The following is a 20,551-nucleotide window of genomic DNA, read 5'->3' on the forward strand; positions in this document are numbered from 1 at the left end:
AGAGCTTGTGTTTTCAAGCTGATTCTTATCTGACTTATATACACTTTGTATATCAAAGATGTCTCTGTATGTCATTAAGAAACACCACTCTCCCTTGATTTCTCCTGTCATATCCCTTAGACTGAACCTTTTTCTTTTATAAATTGCTGTATTAAATTGATTTTACCAGGCTAGATAATCTGAAAAGGCAGCAGCTGAAGTAACACCAGTAAATGGTTGTGGTATGAGATCTATTTATAAAGGCTTGCTGTGAAAATTGCTGTGTGAGAGCACTCTGCAGGCTGGAAGGAGTCTTGCTCTCTGCAGCTTTGCCCAGGCCTCAGGCTGGGTTTCAGAGCCACAGGCCCTGCTGCAAGAACAGAGGCAGAAACAAAGCCTGGCCCAACATACAGAAGGCATTATAAAGTTAACAAAAGTCTTAGTCTCCTAATCTGATCTTACTCTGAGAGTATCTGATTTTGTCTGAACAAAAGTAATGTATATATTGATAATGTTATTTTCAATTCTTCACGTTGAGTACAGACTGCCCTCTTAATGTCTTCATCTTTCTTCTGATTTCATGCCATGTTCTTTCTGTTTTAGAATGAGGAAATGTCAGAATCTGCAATGGATGCCTTCAAAAGCTTATCTCCAGAAGCAAGCTAAAGGTAGGCTAAAGCACAAGAGACGTCTTCATTTCATAGGTTTTGCTCTCTGTGTTGTCATTGTGGCTACATGGAGCTTATAAAGGTTATTCTGCAGGGAGACAGCCTGGTGGGAGGTGACAGGGGCAGGAGAGGTGTGGGTGCTGACAGCATTTGTACTCCCCGATGTCTCTTAGCACTGGACGGGTAGTTTTTCTTCCTTGTGCTTCCTTTTCCTTCCTTCTTCACAAAGTCTGCTCTCAGCTCTGAATCTGTTACTGCAGGAGGGTGTTGCTTACTCTTGTCTCAGAATAGGGTCCAAGGTATCAGAACACAGATCAAAGCACAAGCCAAGTGCATGAGTTTACTTTTTGAGTAGTTTTTTTCTTTCATATGGCACAATGACAGAATTCTGAACCAAAGTGTCTGTATCCTTGTTTCAGAAAAGCAGCAAATCATTTGAAGTCACACCATTTTGTCTGTGTTGCTTTATCTGTGCTTCTTCTCCGTAGCTGCAAAAAAGAAAGAGAAGAAATCGAAGACAAATGAGAAGAAAGAAAGCCATTCTGGAAAAAACCAGTTGGACTCTGGACAGAAACAACCTCCTCAGGCTGTTGCACCAAGAGAAGACAGTGCTGGGAAGAAGAGCAGTGAGCCTGCCCGTAAACCTGTCGAGGAAAAGCATGAGGATGGGAATTCCACCATTCCTGTGTCAGAGCCCAAACAGGTCCCTGCATCTGGTACCAGAAAGGCTGGCAAACAGACATCCCAGCCAGTCCAGCTCCCTCCTTCTCAGCCACCGAGCTCAGGACCTTTGAAAAAGGAAGCACCTAAACTTAGCACTTCTGAGCCCAAGAAAAAGCAGACTCCCCAGCCAGAAATAGGTAAATGGGACTATTTATCCTCAGTGTATTTGAGTCATGTCAAGTAACAATATTAATACCAGTAAAAACTGTTGGGGTTTAAATACGATAAATGCTTTATGGTGTGGTGATGCTACAGCAGATAATTTTGGAAATTTTTCTAAGAACTGGCTTCCTCTTTATTGAACCACAGTGTATGTTGGGGCAGGGAGAAGGATGACCATGGTTGGGGCTAAGTCATGTAGCTGTGGCAGTCTTGAAGTGTTTTCTGTATTGTTAAGTCTGTCAACTTCTCAGTCTGAATGTGGAACTAGGAGGTTGAATCTTTTACTACAAAAGCATAGTCCACTATTGCATGTAGTGCAGAGCAGCATGAACACTGACCAGCCAGGCAGCTCTGGGATTTCTGTGGCTTTGCACCCACAGTGCTCCAGGTTGTCAGCAGAGCAAACTCTTCTAGTCATGCCTCAGGGAGACTGCTCATAGTTGATGAGGTGCAGCCACAGAAGAGGGTGGAGAAGTTCTAGTCTAGAACTCATTGCATGTTATCCAGCTGATTTTTTTCCCTTTTCTTCTCTACAGGTGGCTGTTAGTTACTTGAAATACTCATAATTTTTCCCCCCCTTCCTAGGCACAGAACAAAGCAAACAGAAAAAAATTGCTCCCCGTCCACCTTTCCCTGTGAAACAGAAACCAAAAGAAAAGGTGAATACTGTTTTTTGTACAGTCAGTAAAATTTCAAGCACCTGGAACTTCTCTCTGTCTAGAAAGTAGAACCATATTGCATAACCCTATGCAGATTTTTTTTTATGTGGTGCTTAAAGATGCAAAGTTTTCCCTTGTGGCTGTGTGTGGATACCAAAATACGTGGCTTACACCTAAGATTCAGTTTAGATGTTGTTTTGGTCTCTATGACTTCTACACTGGGGGGTGGAGGATAGTTTTTCCATATAAAATGGGACCACCTTTGTCTCAGAAACAGCTTCATTATCAAAAAAAAGAATCCTCTTATGTAAGTCTGAGGGAGAAGTGTGCAGGGCCTGATTACACCCAGAGTTGCCCCACTGCAGCAGAAGACCAACCCATGCTCTGAAGGGAGAGAACATGATAGTAGAGGGAAGTGCAGCACATGGGATTGCAGCTGTAATTGCAGATGGAATACTCTTAGGGAATGGTTTGCAGAATGGTCACTTCCCTGCAGCTTTGACACACTTGTTAATTCTGTGCTGGTTTGGGGGTTTGTCTGTGAACTATCTACAGCATCGGATAGAACTGCTGGGTAAGTTCTGGTGTCCGGGGTTGGGATTAATGCAGGCTCCTTTGCTTGACCAGGAAAAGCCCCCTCCTCTAAGCAAGCCAGAGAGCAGCACGTTGAACTTGCTCAGCACTCTGACTAACGGCAGCAGTTCCAAGCAAAAGCCACCTACAGATGGAGTCCACAGAATCCGAGTGGATTTCAAGGTAGAGGACAAAATGTTTTAAGTGTTTGAATGTTCCCTGGCTCTAGACACTGGAACTAGAGTCCCCTGAGAGTGCTGGCAGTAACTGCTGAGTTTGTGTGTCTGGTACCTTTCCAAGGGAACCGCAAATAGGAGCCTCATGAAAAGTGACTTGGTTGATTTTTAGAAGCTTGTTATGCCTTTTTTTTTCCTTATAATTAGAATACTGGATGAAGAGACACTTAAAGCTTTAAAACCTTAACTGTCAATGTGTGAGGATGAGCAAGAATTTGAGGTTTATGAAGAATTATTCCATTAAGATGGAACTTTAAAACCTTACCACAACTTGAGCCAACAAGATTTGGGGAAAATGTTAGTAACTTGTAATTCACAACATTTGGGGTATATCTGGGGTTTTAAAATGATAAATCATGTACTTTTTTTGAACAACACTGTTGAAATAATAATAAAATTAATATTTTCCTAATAATTTTTTAGTCCATCTATAAGTGTTGATACTGGAGATTATAGTGAGATCTCATAAATGTTTTATACAAATATGGAGCTTAAATAAAGTACAATTCTTCTGAAATTTCACTTTTAGTAATAATTGTGCAATCGTGGAAAATGTTGTTTTGTCCCTCAGGTTTGCTTTCCCTAAAGGGAAGGCTCCAACAGGCCCCTGAGTGCCCTCGGCAGGAACAACACCGAGGTGTGACTCCCAAAATCCACCATAAAGTAGATGGGGTGGATGTTTAAAAGATTTCAGTTTGAGATGTCTTAATCACAGGCCCAGAATGTAAAAACCAGCAATCATGTGAGCGCTTTGTACTGATGTTAATGCCTTGTTCTGCATGGTGATGTGTCCTTTTGTACTTTCAGGAGGACTGTGAAGTGGAGAATGTTTGGGAGATGGGTGGGTTAGGCATCGTCACCTCGGTACCTATTACTCCCAGGGTGGTGTGTTTTCTCTGTGCCAGCAGTGGACATGTGGAGGTAAAGCATTGTGTTCTGCTGTCGATGACTTAGTTACAGCACTGTGTTGTTACAAAAAATAAATAAATAAAACCGATAATTGCCTTAATCCAGAAGAAATTAAAATAACACATGTTAAATCCATCCTTGCTAGATTTTGTCCCAAGATACTCAAGTGAAAGGTATTTAAAATCAGTTTACAAACTTCTTCAGCGCTTATGTTGGAAGTGTATTAGGTGTGAAGAATTGTGTATTTGAGAGCACCCGTGTCTCTAAATTTTGGAACTCATATCTGATGTAAAGGAGAATCCTTGCTCTCTTTTAACTGGAAATAAGAAAGGCTGCCCCATGGTACAAAAGGGCTTAGGCAGCATTGACTTTCCCAGGTGTCCTGCCAAGAGCTGCAAACTGTTACAGAAACGTGACTGGAAAGGTTCTGGCGCTGCCTAAGGAGCTGGATTGAGATGTGTTAAATGCATTTCCAGGTGTAGATAGGTGCCTTCTGAGCATCTTCAGACCAGCTGACCTGGGAAAGTGATGCTCTAGGAAAGGCTGGGTTCTGGTGAGTAGACAGTACTAGGGAAAAGGGGGTTAAGTTCTGGATGTGGCCATCAGTGCATTTGAGGTCCATGGAGGCCCAGTGGGGCGTGGAGCCATGCCCTGCTCAGTCAGGGTGCTTCAGGCAGCAAACAATTCCCATGTCCCCTGTGAGCCTACAGTGTTTGTGCTCTGAGGGTTTGTTTTTCCAGCATTACCAGCCTTGTGGGGGATACAGAGAAATTAGAAGAGCTTTCTAATGGCCACCTGGGCTGAGTGGAGGAAGGCACTCTCTTTGCTCTGCATGTCCTTACTTTCTTCTCTAAGTGAGTCTTCTGGTGCAGTTGGCTTGTTACAGGGAGGGACCAGAGGAGGGAGACCCTGAAGAGCTCTATAGGCCTTTGTCAATGCTCAGAGCACTTGGCTAACAGGTACAGACTCCCAGTGGCTGCAAGGTGTCCAGTCTGTATTTGGGTTATCTGAAACATGCACTCAGTTTCCTTCGTAAAATATTATGGTAGAAATCCTGCTTCTGGTCAGTTGTAAAGCAGAATTCAGAGTAGTTCAGAGCACGAGGGGGTTTGATTGGGAACTCAGAGCAGCTTCTGCCTTGCTAAAACCTGCCTCTCCCCCCCCTTGCAGTTTGTGTATTGCCAGGTCTGCTGCGAGCCCTTTCACAAATTCTGCCTGGAGGAGAGCGAGCGGCCCCAGGAGGACCAGCTGGAGAACTGGTGCTGCCGTCGCTGCAAGTTCTGCCACGTGTGTGGGAGACAGCACCAGGCCACCAAGGTACCCCAAAACCACTGGGAGACCTGGCAACACACCCGCTGGTCCCAGAGCTCCTCTCGCTCCGGAGCTCAGTGAGGGAGCAGAGAGGTGCAGAGTCTGCACACTGGGGAGGAGGCATCTCGAGTTGCTCTGTTGCAGCTTCTTTCTCATGCCCCAAATGAGGGATCCAGTAAAAATGTAAATGTCCAGGATTTTTTTGCACCTCTTTGCAGGGTCTCTGTTCCAATGCCTTTTCCCCTTACTCTTGTAGCAGTTGCTGGAGTGTAACAAGTGCCGAAACAGCTATCACCCCGAGTGCCTGGGCCCAAACTACCCAACCAAACCCACCAAGAAAAAGAAAGTTTGGGTGAGGCATTTTAATTTCTTTTTTGGGAAATTCGTTTGTTGGCTGGTCATAATGCAGAGCTCTGCAGGTGATTTGCTCTGATGCAATCACTCAGCTTTTCAAGGCAAGGTGCTTCTTGTGTTGGAAGGTACATTTGGTGTATTTGGTTGATAAGATGTCCTGAACAACATTTTTAAAGTGATTACACCTTTTTTTAGTTGGAGAAAGTCTTCTGATCATAGTAAGTCTTTTGATTGGAGTCCCATAAGGTGGAAGAAGGGTTGGAAGCATTTACCTTGTTAACAAATCTGTTGATATTGGTGTTGAGAGACAATCTGAATTAATGTCTTAATTTGTATCTTTCCAGCTTTTGTTCTAAACAAGTGCCAGGAGTGTATTTCATACTAGGAGTTTGTAGGTGTTTTCTACTATGATAAACAAAGTTTGAAAACTTAAAATAAGACTTTGTATTTTAGATGAGAATAAATGCCACAACTACATGGGCTGTTTTATGGTGGTATTTTCTTCAATGCAAATATGAAGGACAGAAAAACTATGCTGTGATTTGGTTAAATGTTTTTTCTTGTTGCATTATCACCATCTTACCATAAAAGGAGTAGGCTCTGTTCTTTTTAATGAAAGTTTCAGCATTTGAAACTCCTTGTTCTGTTGGATAAGTTCTCTGCACTCGTTAAATAATAAAAATTGCGAAACGTGGTGTTAGCACAGAAAGCACAGGAACTGCTGGATGAAAGCAAGTAACTCTTGCCAAATGCATTCTTTTTCCAGATATGTACCAAATGTGTTCGCTGCAAGAGCTGTGGATCAACAACACCAGGCAAAGGGTGGGATGCGCAGTGGTCTCATGACTTCTCCCTCTGTCATGATTGTGCCAAACTCTTTGCTAAAGGTACATAAAGTTGTGAATCTTTGCAGCAGGAGCCTCCTCAGCTGCTCTGCTTTGAATCAGCCAGTGTCAGTATGAGCGAGCAGAGGAGCCAGCTGAGCTTGGCACAGTGCAGGCAGCAGTGCAGGCTGGTTAAGGTCGAGTCTGAAAGAGCACAGAACAGTTCGGGTCAAAGCTAGGCTCTTGGATGGTGCAGTGGCTCACCAGGCTCTTGGATGGTGCAGTGGCTCACCAGAGTCACCACTGCTTTGTTGTCAAGAGTTTGGGGCTCTCAGCATGTAAACACTGTGCCATATAAAGGGATTATTATGCACTTGTTAGCCCATGGTTTCATGTAGCAGTTGAGGAAAAAACGTTCTGAAGTATTCTGGACTTATAAGCAACAAAATTTCTATTGTAAAGTGGTTGTTCCTTGTTTTAGTTGCTGTACCTGATGCCTTTGAACCTCGAAGGGACATTCTGGGGTAAAATCCCAGATGAGAAAATCTTAACTGTTCCCCCTAATTTCTTGCCTGTGTGTCATCTTTGTCCTTTCATTTTGCTTTTGCATATAGTATTTTGTTAGTCTCACCACGCCCAAAAAATGGGCACCCAGCCATGGAATTCTAGAGTAGGCAGAGTGGTCTTTCAAAGTTATTTTTTGTAGCCTCGTGACAGTAGATGGGACTGTGCTGGCAGCTTACTGGGAGGGGTGTTCAGAGCTGCTTTCTTGGCACACCAGGTAGTAACAACCCAACCTTTTAATATGTGTTTTGCATCCAAACTTCTGATAAAATTCCATCTTGTTCTCAGGAAATTTTTGTCCTCTCTGTGACAAATGCTACGATGATGACGACTATGAGAGCAAGATGATGCAGTGTGGGAAATGCGACCGCTGGGTCCACTCCAAATGTGAAAACCTTTCGGGTAAGAAAATCCTCATCCCTGCAGTACTAAAGAACACAGTGCAGTGGTTAGACCAAAGCAATCCAGTCTTGGACCTTTCTACTATGTTATTTTAACACCCTTACTTGTTGTGACCTATGTGAAAAATACCTGTAGATTGGGACAGGTAATCAGTGCTAATACCAACAGCATCCCGAAAGCACAGGACTTGCCTGAAAGGCAGTGTTGCTCAGTTAGCTGCACAAGGGGCTTTTGTTACCTAAAAAGTCTTTCAGTTAGGCAGCAAGTGCAGAGCAGGGCTTTTTCCCCGTATCCATCCTTTACCTTACCTTCTTTTGTCTCCAGATGAAATGTATGAGATACTCTCCAACTTGCCTGAGAGTGTCGCGTACACCTGCATTAACTGCACGGAGCAGCATCCTGCAGAGTGGCGTCTGGCACTGGAAAAGGAGCTGCAGGTTTCCTTGAGGCAGGTTTTAACAGCCCTGTTGAATTCCAGAACTACCAGCCACTTGCTGCGGTATCGACAGGTAAGCTGGAGCTTGTGAGTGTCACTCTGACATTCAGTTGAGCTGTGGTATTGCTGTGCCTCTTGCTGCAGAAGTGCCTGCATCATACTTGGAACAACACATGCTGTGATTTATTTATATTTTTTTCTTTCTTTTGTTTGTTCCTATGAATGCAAAGAAGTGGGTATCTATGATACAACTTGTGAAGCTGAAAGAAAAATAAAGTTCTTCAAGGAATGGGAGGATTTAGCTCTATGATGGTGAAGGTGCTTTTCTGACAGAAGGACAGGATCTTGGTATTGAAATGTGCATTCAGAAATTAGACTTGTGAGCAATGAGTTTGATCCTTATTGCTGATGGCTCTGCCTGCTGTGCACCTTACAGGTGGCAGCAGGAAGCTGCTTAAGAGCCTTTCTAACATTTGGACAGGAATTCAGAACTCAGGTCTGCTTTCATTCATGTTAGCAAGAATCTCTGGGCCAGTAAATGTGCTTGGGAGTGTATCATGAGGAGCAGCTGCATTTCAACGGCCAACATCCCTTTGCCTCATTGCTGATGTTCACAGGCAGCAAAACCACCTGATTTAAATCCTGAGACAGAAGAGAGTATCCCATCCAGAAGCTCTCCTGAGGGTCCTGATCCTCCTGTCCTGACAGAAGTCACTAAACAGGAAGAGCAGCAACCTCTGGATCTGGAAGGAGTGAAAAGAAAAATGGATCAAGGAAGTTACTTATCTGTGGTATGTCAAAGTTTTCATGTTCCACTCTATTACATTATAGACCCTGTGAATTGCTTTATGACCTCTGGTGTTTATAACTGAGCAGACTTTTCTTCAGGAGCAGGGAAACAGGTTATTGAGCTGCTAAAAACAATTCTGGCTGGCACTGGTGTTAAGGTTGGCCCAGAGACAAGTAATTGATGCCGTTGTAGGGCTCTTTGTAACCAGCAGTGATAGTTGGTTAGACCCCATTTTCTCTTAGTTGAACGTTTATGTAGATGGAAACAGGACAGGTTATCCTTCACATGGAAATTCTGGCTGAATGCCTGGCCAAACAGCTCCACTGCAGCCAGTTAGCTGAGAATGAGTGATTCATGGGTGGAGGGGTGACTCTTCAAGGGTCATTTAGAGAAAATGCCAGCGTTGACTGAATCAGCTCTCTTTGCAGTAAGCAGTCTTTTCCATTTCCCCACCACCACCAGAATCTGTAATCTTGAGGAACACAGTATATTTTAAAGTGCTTAACAAATCTTGATGGTGCCTAAATCCCTTTGAGGTAGCTGGTTTAATGAATTTAAAACCAGTCAGAAGTCAGCTCCTGGTAGAAGGAAGAAGTGAATAGTTGTGGCTGTAGCAGCTCTGCCAGGCAGTTTGCAAATGCAGAGCTCCTTGATTCTTCACAGTCAAATTCTGCATCTAAGTCAATGCTCTGGTTCAGTCTTAACAGTCATCTGGATTCTCACTTGATGCCTTAAAAGATTAGTGGGTGGTGTAGCTGTGCAAAAGACAATCCTGTTAATGTGAAGTTTTGGGGGTTTCTTACAGTTGGATTTTAGTGATGACATCGTGAAGATAATTCAAGCAGCCATTAATTCCGATGGTGGGCAGCCAGAGGTTAAGAAAGCCAACAGCATGGTCAAGTCCTTCTTTATTCGGGTGAGCTGAGAGTTATTTTGAAATCTGCTTAGCATCCTACCACTGCATGTTGCTGTTGGAGGCCAAGGGGCTATCATGCTTATCCATGCTTGGGTCTTTCCAGGAACAAAATAATACATTCTCAGAGTTGTTGATGTTAATGAAATGTTATTAGTTGTGCATTTACACTAGATCGTGGCTGAATGTCTTTGAATTTTGGGGTCTGTTGTCTAATTTTTCTAATGGATTGTTGTTTTCCTTTAGCAAATGGAGCGTGTTTTTCCATGGTTCAGTGTAAAAAAGTCCAGATTTTGGGAGCCAAATAAAGTAACAAGCAAGTAAGTAATTGTTCTGTATCCGACTGCGGCACCCTGCTGTTTGCCAGCTGTCCAAGCAAAATGTATTGAGAGAGCCTGTTTGTTGGGTTGGGATTTCTGGTTTTTCTTTTTTTTTTTTTTCTAGGAATTTACACAGTAATCCCATTCCCAGGTTTTGTACACACTCCCGTGTTCTAAAGCACAGTACCCAAAAACACTATTTAGAACTAGGTATAACTGTGTGTTGGCTTGTCAGTCCTGTCCTTTCTTCCCTGTCTTCCTCCTCACACCCTCATTTGGGGTGGCCCTCCTGCATCTGTTACCCCCCAAAGAAACCCACAGCCACATCACAAACCTTCAGATGTGAGTGGTCACAGCCCTCGTGGGGAGCATGTGTGGGCTGCAGGTAATTAAATGAGTCATTACTGGGCAGGGGGGATGTCAGGTAGGCAGGCCCCAGGGCACATGGTCCTCTTGTGCAGCCAGATGTGGCACTGACTCCTTGCTCCTTCTCAGCAGTGGTATGTTGCCAAACGCGGTGCTGCCGCCGTCACTCGACCACAATTACGCTCAGTGGCAGGAGCGTGAGGAGAACAACCGCACTGAGCAGCCCCCTCTGATGAAGAAAATCATTCCAGCTCCAAAACACAAAGCGCCTGGAGAGCCGGATTCGCCAACTCCTCTGCATCCTCCTACACCTCCCATCCCTGGTAAGAAAACTGATGGCAGCACTGCTGATCCCAAACTCAAAGCACTTCAGTCCAAACATCTTCATGGTAAAGGGAGGGTGGTATGAGTTCTGAATGCAACTGTCTTGGAGACCTCTGTGGCGTGAAATCATTCAGAGGCTGGAACATACAAGATGTTTCTGAGCTGAGCTTGGACCCAGGAATACTTTGCACCTGCCTCTTTTGCCCCAGAATGAGGGCTGTTTCATGTGTGCTTTGCTTTCTGTGCTGGCTGTTGAAAACTCTTCTGCCTTGTTCACTTACTGACAATCTGTCCAGATTAATTTTTGCCTCCCTGAATTTCGAGAATAAACTCTGTTCTCTCTTTTATGTCTAAGGCTCTGACAGAAGCAGAGAGGATAGTCCTGAACTGAATCCACCTCCAGATGTAGAAGACAACAGGCAGTGTGCATTGTGCCTGAAATATGGTGATGACAGTGCTAATGTGAGTATCTGCCATGTGTCTGTTTCCATAGGAGCCCATTTAATCAGCACTGTAGATTTGGTACTGTGCATAGGCAGGATGGGGTTTATGCATGGTTGGGTCTCGTAGAAATTTGAAAAGAACATTTCCTTCCGTTCTTTAGGATGCTGGACGTCTTCTGTATATCGGCCAAAACGAATGGACACATGTGAACTGTGCTTTGTGGTCAGCAGAAGTGTTTGAAGATGATGATGGTTCTCTGAAAAATGTGCACATGGCTGTGATCCGGGGAAAGCAGCTGGTGGGTACAAGCAAGGAATATTTCATTAAACTTCACAGATTTAGAGTCACAGAACCAAGACAGGAGCCCAGCTAAAACATGCCTTGTGTATGTTTGTTCTGCTCTGTGCTTTCCTGCAGTATTTTTTAATGCTATGTCTAACAGAACTGACTGAAGGTATTTAAAAAGTTGTTTTATCATTGCTAAGTTCAGAAATACTGTGGAGACAAAGTGAAGCTTGCAAATGTGAGAATTGAATATGGAGCTCAAGCAGGAAAATCTGAAGCCTGGAGGAGACAGTCCACAACTGCAAAAGTTGTTCTGTGTGAGGGATCCTTCTTCCTCTCACCTCCTCCTCCATGTCTCACTTTTGTGTGTGAGTCACCATAGTGAAATGGAACAACAGTGAAGTGGGAGATCAGGCATTACTCTAAACTTCTGTCTGTGCCAAAATATACAACTGACAGCAGCAGTGGTGGTCTGTTATTAGAAGAGATTCATTTTCACCTTTTCTTTTGCTTTTGCAGAGGTGTGAGTTCTGCCAGAAGTCAGGTGCCACAGTAGGCTGCTGCCTCACTTCCTGTACCAGTAACTATCATTTCATGTGCTCACGAGCCAAGAACTGTGTCTTTCTGGATGATAAGAAAGTTTACTGCCAGAGGCATCGTGATTTGATCAAAGGAGAGGTGAGATTCTTCTGTCTTGCTCTGCCTCACACTCAGGTGGGGTCAGCCTGTAACTATAAGCACTTTTTAGAAGTCATGTTGAATGTGTTCCTCACTAACAAGGGCTGGACCACAGTGCTCTTCAAAAGAAGTCAGTGGTACAACTGGCCTGGGGCAGTTCAGAAACCAAAAGACCAAACTAAGGATTTGAGTAGGACAGGCTGTGTAGTGTACATGTGGTGGTTCCTTTAATTAACAAGTAGTTTTGTGGGTTCTTGTTCCAGGTGGTTCCAGAGAACGGGTTTGAAGTTCTTAGGAGAGTTTTTGTGGACTTTGAAGGGATCAGTTTGAGAAGAAAATTTCTTAGTGGCCTGGAACCAGAGAACATCCACATGATGATTGGTACGATCTAATCTCTGGATACTTGATCCACCTGTGGTGCTGGAATCTGGTTCACAGAACTGTTCTGTTGCTCTCTCTGCTCAGGTTCAATGACGATAGACTGTTTAGGAATTCTGAATGACCTCTCAGACTGTGAAGATAAGTTGTTTCCCATTGGCTATCAGTGAGTATAAGCTGTTTCATGATTTGATGTCTCTCAATATATTTCATGCCAAACCAGAACTGAAATAACATGGGAAAATTGACTGTACTTTCCTGCACTATTGAGGAATCTCTGGTTAAGCCAGGTGTGCAGCATGTTGTGCCAGGAGGCCTTCAGCCCATATAGATGTAAGAAACTGAAAATCTGAAACAGGAATGAGGTTTATTGAACTGTTGGTACATTGCTTTATGTTTGAATTATCTTCCAGGTGCTCCAGGGTGTACTGGAGCACAACAGATGCCAGGAAGCGCTGTGTGTATACCTGCAAGATCATGGAGTGTCGACCTCCAGTCATAGAACCTGACATTAACAGCACTGTAGAGCACGATGATAACAGAACAATTGCCCATAGCCCAGTTCCCCTTACAGGTAATCTTTTAAGTACTTTACAGAAATATATTCTCTGTATGGTTTTGCCATAGTGCATCTCTTAAACCGATTTGGACTAGAATCCACTTCAGGCTTTCAAATTATGTTACAGCATCTTAAGACTTTCGGCTTCTGAGTGTGCTGCTGATTTTGAAAACCTGAGCCAAAGGAACACTGCTGCAGGGATGATTTCTAGTCTTCAGCTCAGAGAATTTTCTAGTGATCTAAACTTCAAACTGTACTTGAAGTGTCGGTGTTGATCTGTAATATGGAGGTTCAGTGCAATGTTCAGTAGTTGTATTGTGCTGCTTGATTGTTTCCAGATTGCTTCCTTGTATCCAAGGGTAAAGCAGTGAAAGATTTTGAAAACATAGTCTTCATTGTCAACATAGAATCCTAAACTCTATAAATACATAGTGGCATTTCATGTGTAAGCTGAGCATTAATGTATTGCTACAAGTATTTGAAAATGTTCTTAGGAGAAGAAACCAGACATTATCTGATGGCAATCTTTGGCTTTGTGTTTATTTAACAAATACCCTGATCCTCTGAGTGGAACCCGATAGCAGTAATACTTTATCAGGTCATAGCTTCAGTGATGGCTTATACTGTTGTTTCTCTTTTATACAACAATAGAAACTCTAATGAAAGACAGCCGAAATACACCTGAAATTGTAAACGCACCATCACCAGATCGTCCCTTGCATTCTCAGACTTCTAGTTCCTGTTACTACTCAGTGGTCTCAAAGGGCCCCCGGATCAGAGCACCAAGTTATCCATCCACACAGAGGTCTCCTGGCTCTAGGCCCTTGCCCTCTGCAGGTATTTCTAGTGCTGTTAACTTTGCTTGGGGTTTGTTTTGGAAATATTTTTGTTTAGTTTGTGTCTCTTTTTGGTTCTTTTACAATGGGGTGATCAGTTACTGTTTCTAGAGAAAGAAACAGTAACTTTTTGTTCATTTCCAGTTGAACTGGTATCAGAAATGACAATAGGCTTGAGTAGAGGAGAGTTCTGACAATACACAGTAGAGATGGTCTGTTGAGAAATGGGATGAAGAAGGCAGCATTTGGGCAATGTAGTAGCAGCAATCCAGAAGAGCTGTGTTAAAAATTAGGGACTTCTCACTTGGTGTTTTTCCACAGAGAGTCAGAAATTTGGTATTGTAATTCAGTTGCTATTTCTGCATTAATGACTCATGTTTTGTTTCAACCTGATGTTGAAAATTCACATCTAAAGTTGAGATACCAAACCCTGAGACAGAAATTTGTCAGCTCCACGTGGTGAATCCTGGTTGACGATACCAGGTTTTTACCTCCTGTTTCAAGTATCATCATTATGTTGGTGCTGTTTGGCTGAAAGGTTTTGCTGGGTTTTAATTTCTTGTGTTTTATATGAAGGAAAAGTGCATTGATTGTGAAGGTTTCAAGTCACTTGACAGTCTTTCTTGCTTTCTTTTCTCAGGAAGTCCTACCCCAGTGACTCATGAAATAGTGACAGTAGGAGATCCTTTACTGTCCTCAGGACTTAAGAGCATTGGTTCTCGGAGACACAGCACCTCTTCTTTGTCACAGCAGCAGTCAAAACTCCGCATGATTTCCCCTGCACGAGCTGGGAACACCTACTCCAGGCATGGTGTGTCTTCAGTTTCCAGCATGGGAGCCTCTTCAGAACATGAACCAGCTGTCAAAAGTGCTGACCGCTTTGTGGGGTCAGTGACTGCGGGTCCTCCAAGCGCTCCAGTTCAAAGTTGCTCTGCCAGTTCAAGCTCCCAGAAAACAGCGGCTTCAACTGGAAGTAAAACTTACCAGCTGGATGCATCTCAGTCTATGGAAGGGAAACATTCCAGCAATTCAGATCTGATAGCCAAAGGTGCACCTTCTAAGGGAGAGAAGATGAAAGCGGTGATCTCAAAGGACCCAGATTATTCAGCTCATACTTTTGCTCCTGGTGGGAGCTCCAAAGTGTCCACTCAACCAACCAGTTCATCAGGCGCAGAAATGAATATGAAAATAGGAACCTTTCAAGAATGTTCAGGATCATTTTCTTCCAAAGAAGCAATGTCCTTTCCACCTGTGCATCAGAGAGGCCCAAGGAAAGACAGAGATCAGCACACGGAACCTGTACAGCAAGAGAAAACAACTGTAGTTGATGAGATGGATGCAAAGACCTTGAAGACTGCTGGAGTAAACAGCAGATCTCCTGCAGCAAGTGAGCAAGTAGTTTCTGCCCCCAGAGACAGGCGTCAGAAAGGCAAGAAGTTAATAAAAGACAGTTTTAAAGAGAAGCACTCCCTGAAATCTCTTACAGAGTCAGGTCAAGCAGTAGGCAGTGATGAAGGAAATCTGAAACCAGAATTTGGCAATCAGGGTTTGGCAACTGAACAAATTAGCCAGAGGTTATGTAATAATATTCCTGCTGAAAAAGCTGGTGAGAAGTCTCCACCTTCACAAGGGCCGTCTAAAGGGTCATCAGTGCAGGCTGAAGCAACCCCCAAGGAATCACAGGCACCCAGAAAACGCACTGTTAAAGTCACTCTGACTCCTCTCAAGATGGAAGGTGAAAACCAGTCTAAAAATGCACAGCAAGAAAGTGATGCTGAAACTCAGTCCGCAGGGACAGACTTGGCTGCTCTGGCTGAGCCCTCCCTGACTTCAGAAAGCTCAGAAGAGAACCCTGTAGTACAGGGAAGTCCAAATGAAGCACCAGTTCAGGAATCTCAAAATAACACATACGAAAATTTGCCCATTCAAGATAACAACTTGATGCTCCAGGATGGAGCTAAAGCTCAAGAAGAAAGTTCATACAAGCGGAGGTATCCACGGAGAAGTGCTCGGGCCAGATCCAATATGTTCTTTGGACTGACTCCTCTGTATGGCGTGAGGTCCTATGGAGAGGAAGACATTCCCTTCTACAGTAACTCAACTGGCAAGAAGCGAGGGAAGCGATCTGCAGAAGGACAAGTGGATGGCGCGGATGACTTGAGCACATCAGATGAAGATGACTTGTACTACTATAATTTCACAAGGACAGTGGTTTCCTCGAACGCCGAGGAGAGGCTTGCCTCCCATAGCTTGTTCAGAGAGGAGGAGCAGTGTGATCTTCCAAAAATCTCCCAGCTAGACGGTGTGGATGATGGAACTGAAAGTGATACAAGTGTCACGGCAACAACCAGAAAAGTCAGCCAGGTGACTAAAAGGAGTGGCAAAGAAAATGGGACAGAGAACTTAAAGCTGGACAGAACTGAAGAAGCTGGAGAGAAAGTACAAGTCACCAAGAGCTCCACTGTGCACAAAGGTGATCCCAAGATTGATAACTGCCACCCTGTGAGCAGGGTTAAAGCGCAGGGTCAGGACTCGCTGGAGGCACAGCTGAGCTCGTTGGAAACGGGCCGCAGGGCTCATGCCAGCACACCTTCTGACAAGAACCTACTGGACACTTTCAACACAGAACTTCTGAAATCCGACTCTGACAATAACAACAGCGATGACTGTGGGAACATCCTCCCTTCCGACATCATGGACTTTGTACTGAAGAACACACCATCTATGCAGGCATTGGGGGAAAGCCCAGAGTCCTCATCATCTGAACTCCTGACGCTTGGAGAAGGTTTAGGTCTTGACAGCAACCGTGGCAAGGATATGGGTTTGTTTGAGGTGTTCTCCCAGCAGCTGCCCACTGCTGAGCCTGTGGACAGCAGTGTCTCCTCCTCCATATCAGCAGAGGAGCAGTTTGAATTACCACTGGAGCTTCCTTCAGATCTCTCTGTTCTGACCACTCGCAGCCCAACAGTGCCCAGCCAAAATCACAACAGGCTCGCCGTCATCTCGGAGTCTTCGCTTTCCTCCTCAGGAGAGAGATCAATGCTTGCCTTGCCTTCCACAGAGTCTGGGGAAAAGAGAGTGACAGTTACAGAGAAATCTGCCTCAGGGGAAGGTGATACAGCTCTCCTGAGTCCAGGGGTAGACCCAAGCCCTGAAGGGCACATGACTCCTGATCACTTCATCCAGGGTCACATAGATGCAGAGCATATAGCCAGCCCACCCTGTGGCCCCGTCGAGCAAGGGCATGGCAGCAACCAGGATTTAACAAGAAACAGCGGGACTCCAGGTATCCAGGTGCCAGTATCACCCACTGTTCCCCTCCAGAGCCAGAAGTATGTGCCAAACTCCACAGACAGTCCTGGCCCCTCACAAATCTCCAACGCTGCGGTACAGACAACACCGCCCCACCTCAAGCCACCCGCAGAAAAGCTTCTGGTAGTCAATCAAAACATGCAGCCCCTGTATGTCCTCCAAACTCTTCCCAACGGTGTCACCCAAAAGATACAGTTGACACCTTCTGTTAGTTCTGCACAGAGTGTGATGGAGACCAACACTTCAGTGCTGGGGCCCATGGGAAGTGGGCTCACACTCACCACTGGATTAAATCCAAGCTTGCCTTCATCTCAGTCGCTATTCCCTCCCACAAGCAAGGGCCTGCTGCCCATGTCCCATCACCAGCATATACACCCCTTCTCCACAGCTGCTCAGACTGGCTTCCCACCAAATATCAGCAGTCCTTCACCAGGTCTTCTGATTGGGGTGCAGCCACCCCCCGATCCTCAGCTCTTAGTGTCTGAAGCTAGTCAGAGGACAGACCTTGGTACTGCTCCTTCTACCCCAGCTGCTGCCCTGGGCAAGAAACGGCCCATATCTCGTCTGCAGTCACGGAAGAACAAGAAACTGGCTCCCTCTGGAACCCCTTCTGCTATAGCTCCTCCTGATATGGTCTCCAACATGACTTTAATTAATTTTGCTCCTTCCCAAATTTCCAACCACCCGTTGGATTTGGGAACCATTGCGAATTCAACATCTCATAGAACCGTGCCCAATATTATCAAAAGGTCCAAGTCTGGGGTCATGTATTTTGAGCAAACATCTTTGCTCCCACAAGGTGGGACCACTACTGCAGTCAGCACGTCTCCCAGTGTTATTGGTCCAGATGCCAGTCACCTCCCAGCAGGGCCTGTGTCAGGCCTCACATCGAGTTCCTCAGTGCTGAATGTTGTATCCATGCAGGCCACAGCAGCCCCTACTACTGGTGGGTCAGTTCCTGGTCACGTTTTGGGACAAAGTTCAGTAACATTAACAAGCCCTGGATTATTGGGCGACCTTGGTTCGATAAGCAACCTCCTAATCAAAGCTAGTCATCAAAGCCTTGGTCTTCAGGAGCAGCACATGACTTTACCACCAAGTTCTGGGATGTTTTCACAACTGGGAGCATCTCAGCCTCCGTCTACAGTAGCCATGACAGCTGCATCAAGCATATGTGTTCTGCCTTCCACACAGACAATGGGCATGACAGTCGCTCCCTCTTCTGCTGACCCAGAAGGCTCCTACCAGCTTCAGCACATGACACAGCTCTTAGCCAGCAAAACCAGCATTGCTTCCTCCCAGCTGGACCTTAGCACAGCTTCAGCAACAACACAGTTGTCGAGCTTTCCACAGCTGGTTGATGCTCCAAACAATACCGGACTTGAACAAGGCAAGGCTTCCTCATCAGTGATGCACGCCAGCTCAGCATCTCCAGGAGGCTCCCCATCACCTGGCCAGCAGTCTGCAAGTAGCTCCATGCTGGGTCCCACAAAAATGAAGCCAAAAATCAAACGCATCCAGCCACTGTTAGACAAAGGGAATGGAAAGAAGCACAAAACTTCTCACCCGTGGGCTGGTTCCTCTGAAGTTCACACTCCCGACAGAGGGGCCGTTGCTGTACCCCAGGTTTCAGCTACAGGGTAAGAGGAGAGTTTGGTTTTGCTCATCCCTGAGGTTTTGTAACAATTACAGAAAATAATCTCACACTATTCTCTCCAGCAAATTTTGCAAGTCAAGGCAAATTGTGAAGTGCAAGTTTTGATTCTGATGCAGTGCTGGCAGTATGATCTGGTTCCTCATGTCTTAGGAGGAGCTGTTACTGCTTGTGTAGTTCTGCATGACTGCTGAGTCACTGGTGGATCTGTTGCTGCTTTCCAGTCTCGTTTATGGCACACATGGCTTGGCAGGTATCTTGAATGTTCCCAAATCTTTCTCTTCCAGGACTCCTGCTATGAAGGCAGATGCGCAGGATGCAACAAACACAGATCAGCCATCGCAGAAGCCATGTGGGCAGTCTGCAGGGTAAGGGATGAACAGACCTTTCCATGGCATTCCACTCATTTGAGCTGAAGGACATTTGTACAGAGAATGCAGGAAGTCTGGCTTTCCTAGTTGAAATATCTGGAAGCTTTCAGTGGGGAACACAAAGTCACATTTAGTTGCAATATGGAGTCATTTTGCTTAAGCTGTGAGTAGCTCTGGGAAGCTCAGTACCTGCTGAGGAGATGCTCAGGCAGTGATGTCTGATGGTGTGTCAGCACACACCTTATTCCTGAGTGGGGCTGACACAGAGGAGGTCACAAGCTGTGTGAAATTGGCTGCTGCCCACAGACCAATAGAGGCTGCAAACAGAAATGCTACTGAGTAGAATCTTCTTTGTTCATTTTCAGTTGAACTGGTGTCAGAACATGCACTCTGGAAAAAGGTTCTTTCTGTCTAGTTCTCAAGATTTCATTGGCTACTGGCAAGGGTTGGTGAGGAAATGAGGCTGGTTGTTCACTATTTTTCTCCATGTTCTCTTCCTTCCCTCCCAAGGCAAACAGCAGTGCTCCCAGAACCTCAGTCAACACAGAACTCAATAAATGAGCAAGAAAATGCAGGTATGTCACTTCTGCAAAAATACAGAGTCTTGGGGTTCTCCAGGACAGAGAAAGTAGTGTTAAGTTTTGATTTTTGTGTCTCATTCTCTCAGGAAAAGGCTCAGAGCTATAGTTTGTGTTATTCTTGCTATGAAGGGAGGAAAAGTTCTTTTGCTATTAATAGATCTTGGACAAATAGTTTTGTCTCTATTTTTAGTTTGTGAGAAATTCAGCACCTAAGATTTCACACTCTTACTACAGCACTCCCTAGGTATTTTTTCTTGGCTGAATTTACTGATAAAAAGGGCAAGTCAGTAAGTAATTTTCACTTGTGGAACAACAGGTGGAAAAAGCATCATTCTTCCCAATTCCCATCTTCATGCTGGCCTCGGTCTTTTCTAGGCTCAAAAGGTCTCGAGGAAGAAGAGAGCACTTTCAGCTCCCCACTTATGTTTTGGCTTCAGCAAGAGCAAAAGAGGAAAGAGTGTCTTGGTGAGAAGAAACCAAAAAAAGGTTTGGTTTTTGAGATCTCTAGTGATGATGGTTTTCAGATCTGCGCAGAAAGCATTGAAGGTGAGATCCATGTGGTGTTGGTTGTACTGATTTTAGCTGTGCTTACTAGAAGTAAAACTGGGACTTCTGAGGACCCCTTACTTGCCTTTTTTATAGATTAAAAAGAAAAAAGAGGGAAATCTTTTGGTTTACAGACCTAAAACAAGTTCCTGACAATATCTGGATTCTATTTATTTTCTATTTTTTCAAAAGAATATATTCAGTGGAATACATATCGCTGTCTTCTTTTGTTTGTCAGTTGACCAGTGGTGTTCAACCATAGTTTGCCAAGAAATGGGCCGTGTGTACCACACAGTGGAGTATTGGTTGTCCAGGCTATTCCTTCAGACCAATTGCTGAACACTTTGCCTTCCTTTTATGTCAAAGTGAATTTTGGAGAGGATGGGAGCAATTA

General features: G+C 44.7%; 1 protein-coding gene across 1 annotated transcript in view; it reads left to right on the top strand.

Moving 5' to 3' along the window:
* KMT2A (lysine methyltransferase 2A) overlaps positions 1–20,551 on the top strand; it is a 42,257-nt gene that overhangs the window by 15,056 nt on the left and 6,650 nt on the right. Inside the window, exons 6-30 of the mRNA XM_071576211.1 lie at positions 583–647; positions 1,136–1,507; positions 2,118–2,191; positions 2,819–2,947; positions 3,808–3,921; positions 5,080–5,226; positions 5,477–5,572; positions 6,341–6,461; positions 7,251–7,364; positions 7,689–7,873; positions 8,418–8,591; positions 9,396–9,506; positions 9,750–9,823; positions 10,319–10,512; positions 10,869–10,975; positions 11,118–11,255; positions 11,762–11,920; positions 12,184–12,301; positions 12,386–12,464; positions 12,712–12,872; positions 13,509–13,694; positions 14,334–18,645; positions 18,947–19,027; positions 19,541–19,605; positions 19,987–20,157. Of these exons, the coding sequence (XP_071432312.1) occupies positions 583–647; positions 1,136–1,507; positions 2,118–2,191; positions 2,819–2,947; positions 3,808–3,921; positions 5,080–5,226; positions 5,477–5,572; positions 6,341–6,461; positions 7,251–7,364; positions 7,689–7,873; positions 8,418–8,591; positions 9,396–9,506; positions 9,750–9,823; positions 10,319–10,512; positions 10,869–10,975; positions 11,118–11,255; positions 11,762–11,920; positions 12,184–12,301; positions 12,386–12,464; positions 12,712–12,872; positions 13,509–13,694; positions 14,334–18,645; positions 18,947–19,027; positions 19,541–19,605; positions 19,987–20,157 (7,547 nt within the window). The remainder of the gene's footprint in view (positions 1–582; positions 648–1,135; positions 1,508–2,117; positions 2,192–2,818; positions 2,948–3,807; positions 3,922–5,079; positions 5,227–5,476; positions 5,573–6,340; positions 6,462–7,250; positions 7,365–7,688; positions 7,874–8,417; positions 8,592–9,395; positions 9,507–9,749; positions 9,824–10,318; positions 10,513–10,868; positions 10,976–11,117; positions 11,256–11,761; positions 11,921–12,183; positions 12,302–12,385; positions 12,465–12,711; positions 12,873–13,508; positions 13,695–14,333; positions 18,646–18,946; positions 19,028–19,540; positions 19,606–19,986; positions 20,158–20,551) is intronic.

The sequence above is a fragment of the Pithys albifrons genome, chromosome 23 (assembly GCF_047495875.1).
Source record: "Pithys albifrons albifrons isolate INPA30051 chromosome 23, PitAlb_v1, whole genome shotgun sequence".
In the NCBI taxonomy this organism is placed as follows: domain Eukaryota; kingdom Metazoa; phylum Chordata; class Aves; order Passeriformes; family Thamnophilidae; genus Pithys; species Pithys albifrons.